The sequence below is a fragment of the Microtus oregoni genome, unplaced genomic scaffold (genome assembly GCF_018167655.1).
Source record: "Microtus oregoni isolate MIOR12 unplaced genomic scaffold, Mior012 000029F_ref0000214, whole genome shotgun sequence".
NCBI lineage: Eukaryota > Metazoa > Chordata > Mammalia > Rodentia > Cricetidae > Microtus > Microtus oregoni.
Genome location: NW_024543088.1, coordinates 9,160,900 through 9,174,525, shown reverse-complemented (window position 1 = coordinate 9,174,525; position 13,626 = coordinate 9,160,900). Strand labels below are relative to the sequence as shown.

The window sequence follows — 13,626 nt, the reverse complement described above, 5'->3', positions numbered from 1 at the left end:
ACTCCTCCAGCTTCTGTAAAGCAAAGGACACAGTCAACAAGACAAAACAGCAGCCTACAGCCACATCAAACAGAGGACTGATCTCCAAAATATACAAAGAACTCAAGAAACTGGCTATCAAAATAACAATAAAAATGGAGTACAGACCTAAACAGAGAATTCTCAACAGAGGACTCTAAAATGGTTGAAAGACACTTAACAAAATGCTCTACATCCTTAGTCATCAGAAAAATGCAAAGCGCAAATTCGTGGATCGCTCCGCTGAGTCTGTTCGTCGAAGCCGCCGCCACCTCCGCCGCCGCCCCCTATCCCGCCCCCCCTCCCCCCTGGGTTTCCTCAGCCCAGCTCGGTCCAGGCCGGTTCTCGGGAGAATGAAGTTCGTGTACAAAGAGGAGCATCCGTTCGAGAAGCGCCGCTCTGAGGGCGAGAAAATCCGAAAGAAATACCCAGACCGGGTCCTGGTGATAGTGGAAAAAGCTCCCAAAGCTCGGATAGGAGATTTGGACAAAAAGAAATACCTGGTGCCTTCAGATCTTACAGTGGGTCAATTCTACTTCTTGATCCGGAAGCGAATTCATCTCCGTGCTGAGGATGCCTTGTTTTTCTTTGTCAACAATGTTATTCCACCCACCAGTGCCACGATGGGTCAGCTATACCAGGAGCACCACGAGGAAGACTTCTTTCTATACATCGCCTACAGTGATGAAAGCGTCTACGGTCTGTGAAGCTGCTGTCCCTGAGGTGGGGGGTTCCATTCTACAAGGAGAGGTGGCGCTCCTTCCTTGACATCTACTTCCTCCTTCAGGCGAAAACACCATCTCCTTCTTCAGGACCTGCACTTAATGTTTGAGGCTGTTTCTCCTGTCCCTCTCAGCAGGAGGGGTAGTGGTGGACACAGTCTCTGTACATCTCCTTTCTTTCCCCTCGTTCGCCCTCATTCCCACTCTGCTTTAGACTTCTTGATTGTCAATCTCTGTCACATCCGTTGATTGTTTTGGTTTCTATTCCCTTTCTAACTGCCCAAGCAGGCTCCCTTCCTTTCAGTACCTTCTTTTTGGGGGCGTAGATGGAAGGGATTAACATTGTCGGGGGGAGGTAGGAGGCACATCAATAAAGAAGAAACCACCGAGCTGAAAAAAAAAAAAAAGAAAAATGCAAATCAAAACAATTCTGAGATTCCATCTTACACCTTAAGAATGGCCAAGATAAAAAAACCACTGAAGACAACTTTTGCTGGAGAGGTTGTGGGGAAAAGAGAACACCCCTGTTTTGCTGGTGGGAGTGCAAGCTGGTACAGCCCCTTTGGATGTCAGTATGGTGATTTCTCAGAAAATTAGGAAACAACCTTCTCAAGACCCAGCAATGCCACTTTTGGATATATACCAAAGGATGTTCAATCGTACCATAAGGACATGTGCTCAACTATGTTCATAGCAGCATTGTTTATCATAGCCAGAAACTGAAAACAACCTAAATGCCCCTTGACCAAAGAGTGGATAAGGAAAACATGGCTGGCACATTTACACAATGGAGTACTACAAAGCAGGAAAAAAATAATGAAATCTTGAAATTTGCAGGCAAATAGATAGATCTAGAAAACATCATATTGAGTAAGGCAACCCAGACCCAGAAACACAAATATCATATGTACTCACTCATAAGTCGTTTTTAGACATAAAGCAAAGAAAACCAGCCTACAAATCACAATCCCAGAGAACCTAGACAACAAGGAGGACCCTAAGAGAGACATACATGAATCTAATCTACATGGAAAGTAGAAAAAGAGAAGATCTCCTGAGTAAATTGGGAGCATGGGGACCATGGGAGAGAGTTGAAGGGGAGGGGAGAAGAAGGGAAGAGAGCAGAGAAAAATGTATAGCTCAATAAAATCAATAAAAAAAAAAGACTTTTCCATCATGTGGCAATACGCCAAGGAAATTATAAGAACATGTCCTGCCTGTTCCTTATAGAACCAAATACCACTATCTGCAGGAAGTAACCCAAAAGGTACTCAAACCAATGAAATTTGGCAAATGGAGGTATTCCATTTTGTAGAATTTGGAAAACTAAAGTATGTATACCACTCCATTGATACCTACTCAAGTTTTCAATGGGCAACTGCTTTGAGTTTGAAAAGGGCTGATTTAGTAATCACATTTGCTGAAAGTTATGGTCATCATGGGTATACCTGTACAAATAAAGACAGAAAATGCTCTAGCATATGTCTCTAAGTTTTTTTGCTTATTATAACATAAAGCATTTTACAAGTATACCACACAAGCAGCTATAGAAAGATCAAATTGAACTCAAAAGGAAATGTTAAATAAAATAGAAAGGGATGATAAATACCCCCAGAAGTAGATTGCATAATGCTTTATTAACCTTGAATTTTCTTTTTTCTTTTTTTCTTTTTCAAGACAGAGTTTCTCTGTAGCTTTGGGGCCTGTCCTGGAACTAGCTCTTGTAGACCAGGCTGGCCTCAAACTCACAGAGATCTGCCTGCCTCTGCCTCCTGAGTGCTGGGATTAAAAGCCTGCACTACTATCACCTGGCAACCTTAAATTTTCTAAATGCTAATGAGAAAAGAACAACAGCTACAGAGAGATATTGGATAGTAGAAAAAACTCAAAGATTAAATCAGCCAATATACATTAAAGAATGGAAACCAAGACAAGTATTATGTTGGGGAAGGGCTTTGTTTTTGTTTCTACAGGAGAAGAAAAGCTTGGATATCATCGAAATTGGTAAAAGTTCGATTTGAACACTTCTCAATTAGAAGAGATGATAGTTCATTAAATAGCATGGATGTTTAATCTAAGCTAACCTATAAAACTAACAAATGCTTTTCATTTGATCAGATACAACTTGCCAAAAATAATCTCCCCAAAATTAGGGTTAGGGAAGGGTTTTGTTTCTGTCTTTTCAGGAGAATAAAGGCATCCAGCTAAGGAATCGGAAGACCACTGGATGAATGAGACATCTAAAGAAAAAAGACAAATCACTCAGAAAAAGCGTCTCAAGCAAAAGAGTAAACTGACCTTTTGTTTTATCACATTTCCAACAGGATAAAATTTCATAACTCTTCCCAAACGTTTGTTTCTGCTGTTCTCTACAGACATGTAATGCAAATGGTCTCTTTGTCCTCCCAGTTCAATTAAAGTTCAGAGCTGGCTTTGGAGTTGGAGTGTGGCTTTCTCCTTCTCTCACTAAAGCCCAGTGTGCTTACCAAAGTGAAATTCAAAATCTCTGTGTCATGTCAGAAGAGCCACCTGACACTGACAGAAGAAAAACAAATATTTAAGAATTACTTTATTGCATCTAATCTCATAACCCTTTGGTTTTATATTTACTCTTTAACAGCTGTACTTAAAGGTATAAGATTTATAAGTATATATGTATATATTTATATATATTAAACTTTTTGTCATGATACTAATTCTGCAAAAGGTTTCATCTCCCTCCCTGAACATGATTTTGGGTTTGAGTCTCTTTCAGTTTTCTGCAGTGAACCATGAGCATGGCTAACAGCAACCTTTGAAGTCTCCAAAAGTAGGAGGGGCCCCACAATGACATTTCCTCTAGGACTGTGATAATACCACTAAGCTGAAAAAACACCACCTAAAGATTGGCTTTTGGACTACAAACTGCTCAGAACAATTTCGAGTAGCTAGCAGAAATGATCCAGCCTCACAGACTACTCTACCCAGGACTAGAGACAATCCCCTGCACTTTCCCATTATGCAGAGACTGGACAACAAAGGATACAGCTACCTCCCCCAGGACTTGACAATTTACCCATTTTTTTTCTTTTCAGGATCCCCTAAAGATATTGTCTCCCCCAGACAACAAGAAGTAAATTTAAGAATATGACACCCACATTCCCAAGAGGTGGAATGGGTAGTTTTTGGTTATTCAGTGGGTTATGGATATTTTTCATTGTTTAGAAGGGTTGGTTATAAGTTGTTATTGGTTACAGCTAGAAGGAAGGTTGAACAAAGGATTTTAGATTCAGAGTTCTTTTGAAAAAAAGGGATACAGATATGTTAGGATAAAAGGGTAGATTACTGAATCCACTCTGAAAAGACATTAGGGCAAAAGTAAGCTCATTGGACAAGAAAATACCCTTGCCTTGACTGCTGGCAGTATGCTGCCCTAATTGGACAAGCAGGACACAAAAGAGATTGACTGCCAAACATTGTCGAGACAAGGTGGGACAGCCCTTGTCTCACAGAATAGTCTTTCTTCACAGAATAGTCTGTTGGATATGCTAGGCCTGTAGGCTGAAGATGGATGTCCCAATGTTGCAGAGGAACTTTGGGTTGATATTTAGGCAGTTAACTATTTTTATCATTTTTCACATTTTTTGGAAGTCTCTTGCTTGTACTTCCTGCTTATTCAGTTAATATTATTTCCTTCTTGGGTCTTTGAGGGAGTTGAAGACTAGATAGTTATAGTTTTCCTTGTTTACCAGACATAGAAAATAAGTTATAATAGAAAGTAAATTAGATACAAGACTTTGGATTCGGCAAAATAGGATTGATAATGGAGTACTTTCTCTGAATTTGTCAAATGTAAATGGACTACAAATTGTTGATGAATTTATTATATATCTTATATAGTTATTGTACTTATTGTATATAGTTTTTCTTATATTAGTTATAGAATTATTTTTTATTTTAGACAAAAAGGGGAAATATCATGGTATGTTATGTGTTTTAATAAATAAAGCTTGCCTGAAGATCAGAGTGCAGAACTAAGCCACTAAAGTTCAGGGAGTGGTGGCACATACCTTTAATCCCAGGACTTGGGAGACAGAGGCAGAAGAATCTCTGTGTATTCAAGGCTACCCTGGGCTACAAAAAAAAATTGAATTTATCTAAAAGAGAAACAGAACTCACACAAAGGTCATCCTTGTACTTGTGATCACACACCTTTAATTCCAGCAGTAGGGAGGTGGAGACAGGAGTGATACGGCTGGGCAGAGAAAGGAGTATAAAGCAGGAGGAGACAGGAGTTCAGTGTAGTATGGAGTCTGAGGTTGGTGGAGAACATTGCAGGATCGACCTATCAGTCTGAAGATTTGGTAGAGGTAAAAGGTCTCAGTAGTGGTAGGTTGTTTTGCTTTTCTGATCTTCAGGTAAACCCAAATATCTGTCTCTAGGTTTTTATTATATGTGGTACAGGGAGGGAAGGAAGGAGGGAGGGAGGGAAGTAGGAGGATGGGAGGGAAGGAAGGAAGGAAGAAAGGAAGGAAGGAAGGAAGGAAGGAAACCTGGAAACAAACCAATACAAAAACAAAAACAAGAACAGCAAAAAAGAAAGAAAGAAAGAAAGAAAGAAAGATAGAAAAGCCTACAATCAACTATATCTTCAAAGTCAGAGACTATGTACTTCAGAGCTAGAACCCTTATTTAATTTGTAGAACAACCTTGGTTCAATTCTACAGTGCCACAAAGGAATTTTTTGAAAAAACTTAAATAAAATTTAAAAACACTTTTTTTTTTTGTGGAAGCTCACAGAATTCTTCACCAGCAACTGAGTTATTAGAACACTAGAGGTGCGGCCGGAGAGCTGGCTCACTAATTAGGAGCACTTACTCCTGAAGAGGACCCAGGTTCAACTCCCAGCACCCACCTGGTGGTCCACAACCATCTGTAACTCTAGTTTGGGGGAATCTGATGCCCTCTTCTGGCCTCTGCTGGCATCAAGCACACATGTGGTGCACACACAGATGAGAAGGCAAAACACTCACATAGAAAGGGAAATGAATAACTCTAATCTGTCTCTCTTTTTGGCAAGTGAGAGGAGGAATGTCTCCAGCTCCCGGGCACTTGCATGGAGCTCTAGTCTAAAGAGGTAGAGCCAGGAGCCACTAGTGATGCATGAGGACCGAGGACATGTCTTCTACCGTGAACGGGGTTTCTGATGGGAGACACTGTGGATTCTCACCTGAGAGAAGCGAAGGGCAGTAAACAGATGTTAGGAGAATTGAAATCCTCTGCCTGGCAGCCGGTGAGATGTTTCACTAGATTATGGGGTGAGAGGCCACTTTCCCTCTCACTGTCTCCATGACTCCCCATTTCCATCATGCCTTAGTCTCTCATGCCAAAGATTTAAACCTTTTATTTATTCGCCATCATTATAATTATAGTTTGCTTGAGACAGAGTCTCACGATGAAGTCCTGGCTGGCCTGGAACTCGCTACGTAGACTGAACTGCCCTCAACTCATAGAGATCGCCTGCCTCCAAATCTTGGAATTAAAGGTGTGTCCCCCCCCCCACACACACACCCACTTTATCATCACTGTATGGATGTTCGAAGGACAGGAACGGCACAGCTCGTGAGTAGAGGCCACACGACAACTCTAGGCAGTTCTTTCCCTCCACCACAGGATCCGGGGATGAATTCCACGAATTGAACTTAGGTGGCCAGGGTTGTCCAGCAAGCACCTTTCCTCACTGAGACATCTCCATAACCCTAAAGAGTCTTTCCTGGAGGCCAGGGTCAGGGAGTTGCCGCTTCTCTCCTTTAGATCTCATCGTGCTTGGTGGGAAGCTAGCAAGCTTCTTGGTGTTTGGTGGAACTGGGGTGGTAGAGTAGGAGGGTCAGAGGTCAAGGTCATTCTTGGCTACACAGCAAAATGCAGGCCAGCCTGGGCTACATGAGAGAGAGGGTTACAGTGGAGCAGAAGTGCGCCCGCATGCACGCACGCACACACACACACACACACACACACACACACAGCTGTCTCCATCTTGCCATCCGTAGAAGGCTGAGGGCTGTTTTTTTCAGAGACCTTCTCATATGCTGAAGAGTCTTCAGCAGAAGTAGAAATTTTCTTTATTTTTCTTTTAAAAAACGTGTATGAGTATTTTGCCTGTGTGAATTATGTATGTGCATCGCATGTGCACAGTGCCCTTGAAGGCCAGAAGAGGGTGTCTGATCCCTGGGATGGGAGCTTTGAGCTACCAGTGGGTGCTGGAAATCAAAACCGGGTCCTCTTAACCACAGAGCCATCTTTCCATCCCCAGGAATCAACTCTGAAAGTTCGCTTCTGACTTTCACATGAGCACCCTGGTATGCAAAGACCCAAACCCCCACGCCCTTACCCCACACCCACCCACCCAGCCACACCTACACATACCCCCACACACACCTATACACACACATACACACAAATCCATCCACACATAGCCCCCCCACACCTACACACACACACCTACACACACACACCTACACACACACACCTACACACACACCTACACACACACACCTACACACACACCTACACACACACACCTACACACACACACCTACACACACCTACACACACACACCTACACACACACACCTACACACACACACCTACACACACACCTACACACACACACCTACACACACACCTACACACACACACCTACACACACACCTACACACACACCTACACACACACACCTACACACACACACACCTACACACACACCTACACACACACACCTAAACACACACCTACACACACACACCTACACACACACCTACACACACACACCTACACACACACCTACACACACACACCTACACACACACACCTACACACACCTACACACACACACCTACACACACACACCTACACACACACACCTACACACACACCTACACACACACACCTACACACACACCTACACACACACACCTACACACACACCTACACACACACCTACACACACACCTACACACACACACACCTACACACACACCTACACACACACACCTACACACACACCTACACACACACCTACACACACACACCTACACACACACCTACACACACACCCACACACACACCTACACACACACCTACACACACACCTACACACACACACCTACACACACACACACACACACACATCTTTGCTCTCAAGGCAAATTACTTACTACAATCCCAAATAAACAAGTCTTTTCCTCTCAGCTTTTTCCTGAAGAACTTAAGTGACTATTTCCTTGAGCTCACAAGTCTCGCGCTATAACTTGAGGAGCGCTCGCGGCTGAAGGAAACCAAACAACCCGATTTTTTTCTTCTCCCATGGTATGTAGCTGTGTTGAGTGACAGTGTGGACTGTGCTTCTGTCCCTGCTGTCCATAGCACCTTCAGATAAATGTAGGATGCAGATGGTTTACGGTAGGTGATGCCCTCTCAGGGGCTATCCATGCCCCTCACCATCTGCAGCACCTGTCAGATAGTGTCTTGATGCTTTCTCCACCCAAATCCCAGCCCATAGGAAGGCTGCCTGGTTAATCAGACTTACAGTGCCAGCCCCTTTCTGTTGTTGAAGTTTGCCAAAGCCAAATCCAGATACTCTGTTCTCACCTCACGAATGAAAGTTCTCGGAAAAGACCACGCCCTATACTAACCATCCAGTGATGAGGAGAGATTGGATTGTCACAAATCCAGAGCTAACTTCTTTAGGATCATCTTTAGTCCCCCCACAATAGCCATTTATTACCCAACTTCCTTCGTGACCTAATGTCTTTGTGACTGTGTTGGCTGGTTTTATGTCATTGTGACACAAGCTAGAGTCATCAGAGAGGAGGGAGCCTCGATTGAGAGACTGCACCTGTAAGATCAGGCTGCCAGCAAGTCCGTAGGGCATTTTCTCAGTGAGTGATATAGGGTGGAGAGCCTAGCCCATTGTGGGTGATGCCATCTCTGGGCTAGTGGTCCTGGGTTCTTCTAAGAAGGCTGAGCAAGCCACAAGGAGCAAGCCAGTAAGCAGCACCCCTCCACGGCCTTTGCAACTCCTGCCTCCGGGTTCCTGCTCTGCTTGGGGTCCTGTCCTGGCTTCCTCCAGTGATGGACTGCAGTGTGGAAGTGTAAGCCAAATAAACCCTTTCCTCTCCAATTTGCTTTTGGTCGTGGTGTTTCGTCACAGCAATGGTAACCCTAACTAGGCAAGAGCATTAGGTAAATTCCCAAAGGGCAGATGTACAACCAGACTCCTAGTGTCCCACCACGCAAAAGATCAAGGATGTTGTCAGATAGCATCAGGGGCCTGCAGCTGCAATGTCCTCACTTTTCTATACCTGATTCTTCTACCGATGAATCTGAAAAGCTCTTTGGTTTATGTCTCTGTTCTGTTACTCTCCACTTTCATAGAACTGACACTGTGTTGGAACACGGCATTTGGCGGTGACCTCATCTGTACTCCCAGGCCAGGCTCACTCATATCTGACTCGAGCGTAAGTTCTCTCATCCTCTTTGAGGTGTGAATGAGAACGCTTGGAAAGGAGCCGTGCTTGCAAAGACTGACTGATGAGAGCCACAGGGATGTGCAGTGGTTGGAATGTTGCTTAATTAAACTTTATCTTTGGCTAGCGTTAGCCCCCTAAATAGCTTCCTTGTCCACCTCTGGGCTTGGCCTGGCATCTTGTGACTAACAGATTAAAGCCTTTTGGAATTAGCAGACCACTAGCTCCCCCAGACTCAAACACTAAGAATGTTATTAGACAGCACCCGAGACGTCTCCCATCTCTTTGTGGCCCTCTCTGATATTTCCACCTTTGTATCTCGTTTGTTCGTTTGTTTGCTTGCTTGCTTCAAGACAGTTTCTTTGTGCTGTCCTGGAACTCCCTCTGTAGACCAGGCTAGCCTCAAATTCACAGAGATTCAGCTGCTTTTGCCTCCAGAGTGCTGGGATTAAAGGCATGTGCCACCACGGCCCAGTTTTCCACCAATGTATTTAAAAACCATCTTGGTTTCTAACTTTTTGTTCTGTTAGTATAAAGACTGCATGAAATTGTTTCCATGTTGGAACGTTGTATCTGTACCTTGAGATCTAAATGTACACTTCTGAGAGATGGTCATTCTTAAATTTGTCCCAGAATAAACCCTGTCTTTTATTCCTTTAAGGGCCGAGCTGAACAAATCTGTGCATCTTTCCACAGCTCCTGGGCATGGCCAGCGCTGCCTGCCCGCCTTCCTTGCCTTGCTCACCTCCCACTGCTGGCCAACTGAAGAGAAATAAATTGTCCTATCAGCAGCCAGGAAAATCAGGGCCAACCCATAGAGTGACCAACCTGTTGATTTGGGCTCTGGGATATTAAAATAGCCAGAGGGCATGAGACTAGTTGACCAATGTGTCTGCTCTATTCTTGTGATAAAACGCCATGACCAGAAGCAACTCACTGAAGAAGGAGCTTGTTTGGGTGTGTGTGGGGGGAACTGGATGGACTGGACAGACAACAGCATGCCATTATGGCAGGGAGGGAAGGCAGCTGAGACCTGAGAATTCACATCTTCAAACACAAACAAGAAACAGAGAGCAAACTGGAAGTAAACACAGCTTTTTACTCTCAAAGCCCGCCTCCAGTCACCTACTTATTTTCACAAGTTTGTTTTCCAAGACGCCTCCAAAGATCACCACCAACTGGGGACCAAGCATTCAAACAGCTGAGCCTAGGGGGGACATTTCTCATTGAAATCACACAGCGGTTCAAGCATGATATCAGACCCAATTATCATTCTGCTGACCTTCCCTGTCACCTGGGTATCCTGTCCCTTTGAGATACAAGCTCCGCTCACCTCCAATTTCCCCTACCCTCAGAGGCAAGCAGATCTCCTGCCTTCTCTCCATCCCCTTTCTCTCTCTGTCTCTCCTTCTTCTGAAGAGATAACTACTGAGTCTCCCTTTCCCCTTTTCTCCTTTCTCTCCTCTCTCTCTCTCTCTCTCTCTCCCCCCCCCCCCCCCCCCCCCCCCGTCCAGAATACCCTTGTCCATTAAATAAACTCTATACCCTGGTGTACGTCTCTGTCTCCCACCCGCCAGGGGACCTGCCAGGGTCACGCAGTGAATCTTTCACCAAAGTTGTTTATTTGCTTAAAAATGTTTTGGGCTGAGAGTATAGCTCAGTGGTAGAGCACTTGACTAGCCCACGTGGAGCCGTGGGCTCTACTCTAAGAACCACCAAAGAAGTTCCCTGGACTTCCGATGATGTCAGCAGTACATTTGCAAGGACTCCAGCCCCTTACCAATGCAGATCCGCACACTTCCACCTCTAACATGCTAACCCGAATCAAGAAGCATCACACTGTGTTTTCATATCCTGAAGTCACCATCAACCACACCTTCATGAAATGCCAATGCTCGCTCCCTCTGTGATTCTAACAAGACCAGTGAGACTGGGTTTTTGATCTAGTCTTTTATTTGTGGCACAACCAGAGAGTCACAAATAGGAGTGACTTCGTTGCCCTCTTAGACTTCAGATCCTCTCCCCTCATTCTTAGTTTTCAAAGAGAAATGGCTCTTGTTACCCCTGTGGCATTCTCTTGAGTAAAGTGGAACCTCCCAACCTCAATAACAGTCTTGCTTTGCAAATACTGAAGCCACGACCCGAGGAGGGTCTACAATAACCAAGGTTACAGGCATGGTGGTTTTTATTTTTTATTTTATTTATTTTCATAAAGTTAATGGATAGAATGTTTTATCAAGGGAACTAACCTACACATGCTTTCTAGAAAAGAGACCAAGGACGTTAGTCCCTGGGCCTCCAACACATCTGCAAAGCTGCTCCAGGTACCCCACAAATCCCAGAGTCCTCCAGGCAGGCATCCTTCTCTCAGGGCATCCCCCCAAGAACTTGACTTTAGGAATTCCTCCCACGCTCGTTCAGCATCTCCTCCCACTCCGGGGTCTCTCTGCACTCAGAGGCTGGGGGTGGGATGGGGGAGGGAGTTTGGAAAGGACACAAACTTGGGAGATAAACATTTTTTTGGGAAATCTCCAGATTGTCTTAGAATCAGCGGGACTCATGAGCCGGCCACAATAGGTTCACTTTCATGTGGGTGCCGAAGCAGGCGAGACTTCCAGGCAAAAAGTCTGAATGTGAATTTAGCTAGTTTTGGATAAAGACGCCTTTCAGCGTCAATACACACCGTGAATGCAGCCTCGGCGGAGTTACAACTTAATGAGCCGACGGGAAGTGCACTGGGTCAGGCCTCCTCTCCCAGCCTCTGTCATGCTAATCAGCTAGGCAGCCTGCAGCTGAAAAACTGCTGGAATTTTTATTTGCATTTCATTTGCCTGGAAGGAAATTGACCCAGATGGTCCACAAAGGCCCTAGGAGGCTGGCAAGCAAGTGTAGAACTGCACGCTTCTCGGAGGGCCTGCCCTTGTCTGCCCATCCCTCTTTGAGCAGAGGGCATAAAAGATTAAAACAGCGGAAGGGAATTGATTTCATGATTTTTAGATAATTTCCCCCAGATTTGAGAAAGGACCCCCGAAAACCTAATTTAATCAGCCAGGAGCTCAATAGTAATTACAGGGAAGAAAAGCTGGGGTAATGAAAGAGGTGGTAAGGATTTTTTGCTGTTGCCGGTGGGAACCTTTCTTAATAGGATAAGTCTAAAAACTAAATGGTGCTAATAGCATCAAGCACCGGCAACCAGAGTCCACTGCTGGCGCCGCAGTCAGCCGATGATGGATTGCCCGAACCACGGCTCTCGCCAAGGGGAGCTCTGACAATTGGCCACAGAGGTGACCTGCCTGGCATTTCCATGAGTATTTGCCTGAATCTCTTGGGGTCTGTGAGGGAGCCTGGGTTTTGTCTCTACAAAGCCCCTTGTGGTGGAGGGCTCACTCCCATCCAGGTAAGACATCTACCTCAGCACGAGCTTTGAGCGCATATAGTGTTTGAATGTTTTCTGCGCTTTGAGCGCATATAGTGTTTGAATGTTTTCTGCGTGGAAGTCAGGGTTGAGCCACCTAGGGACTGTGTGACCTTGGGTGGGGGATTGGTTAGCCTTTGATTTTGTACCTCTGTCTTTGCTTGCGGAATGGAGATAATGCCAGCACCCTCACCCTAGGGTTTCTGTGCATGGAAATGAGGTAAGGCACAAATATGTTGATCACAGAGCTGCAAACAAAGGAGGTCAAAGAAATAGCTACGATTATCATTACCATTGATCAACTTTCTCGTCTGGTTTTTAAGTAAAAATATTTCCTGGTCCAATTAAAAGCAGGTTCATATAAAAAGGGAGAGACAGTTCAGTTACTAAGAGCGCTGTCTGCTCTTGCAGAGGGCCAGGGTTGGGTCTCCAGTGCCCACCTAGAGGCACCTAATAATCTTTCCCTTCTGTTCCAGGGGATCTGGTGTCCTGGTGTTTGTGGGCACCGTATGCATGTGCATACAAGCAATCAGAAACGTAATATATACATGAAACACATTTGAAGAAAGAAGAAGAAAGAGAAGGAGGAGGAGAAATAGTGGCACCTACCATTACAGCTCTTCTTCTTTTAATGTCTACAATTACTTGACCCATAATGAATTTCTGGTTAGTATTAGCTGAATAAACACTTAGGACACCATGTGTGGAAGGGCAACACATACTGTGGACTGGATGCTAAGAATACACGGTGTGAACTGGATGCTAACAACACACGGTGTGAACTGGATGCTAACAAGAACACACTGTGTGGACTGGATGCTAACAACACACGGTGTGAACTGGATGTTAACAAGAACACACCGTGTGGACTGGATGCTAACAAGAACACATGGTGTGGACTGGATGCTAAGAACACACAGTGTGAACTGGATGCTAAGAACACACGGTGTGGACTGGATGCTAA

The 13,626-nt window shown here is 44.7% G+C and overlaps 1 protein-coding gene across 1 annotated transcript; it reads left to right on the top strand.

Annotated features, from left to right (window-relative positions):
* The first annotated feature begins 332 nt into the window (after positions 1 to 332).
* LOC121465014 (gamma-aminobutyric acid receptor-associated protein-like) lies at positions 333 to 1,028 on the top strand. Its single transcript, XM_041678175.1, has one exon. The coding sequence runs from the start codon at positions 372 to 374 to the stop codon at positions 723 to 725; it is 354 nt and encodes a 117-aa protein (XP_041534109.1). The 5' UTR covers positions 333 to 371; the 3' UTR covers positions 726 to 1,028.
* The last annotated feature ends 12,598 nt before the right edge of the window (positions 1,029 to 13,626 follow it).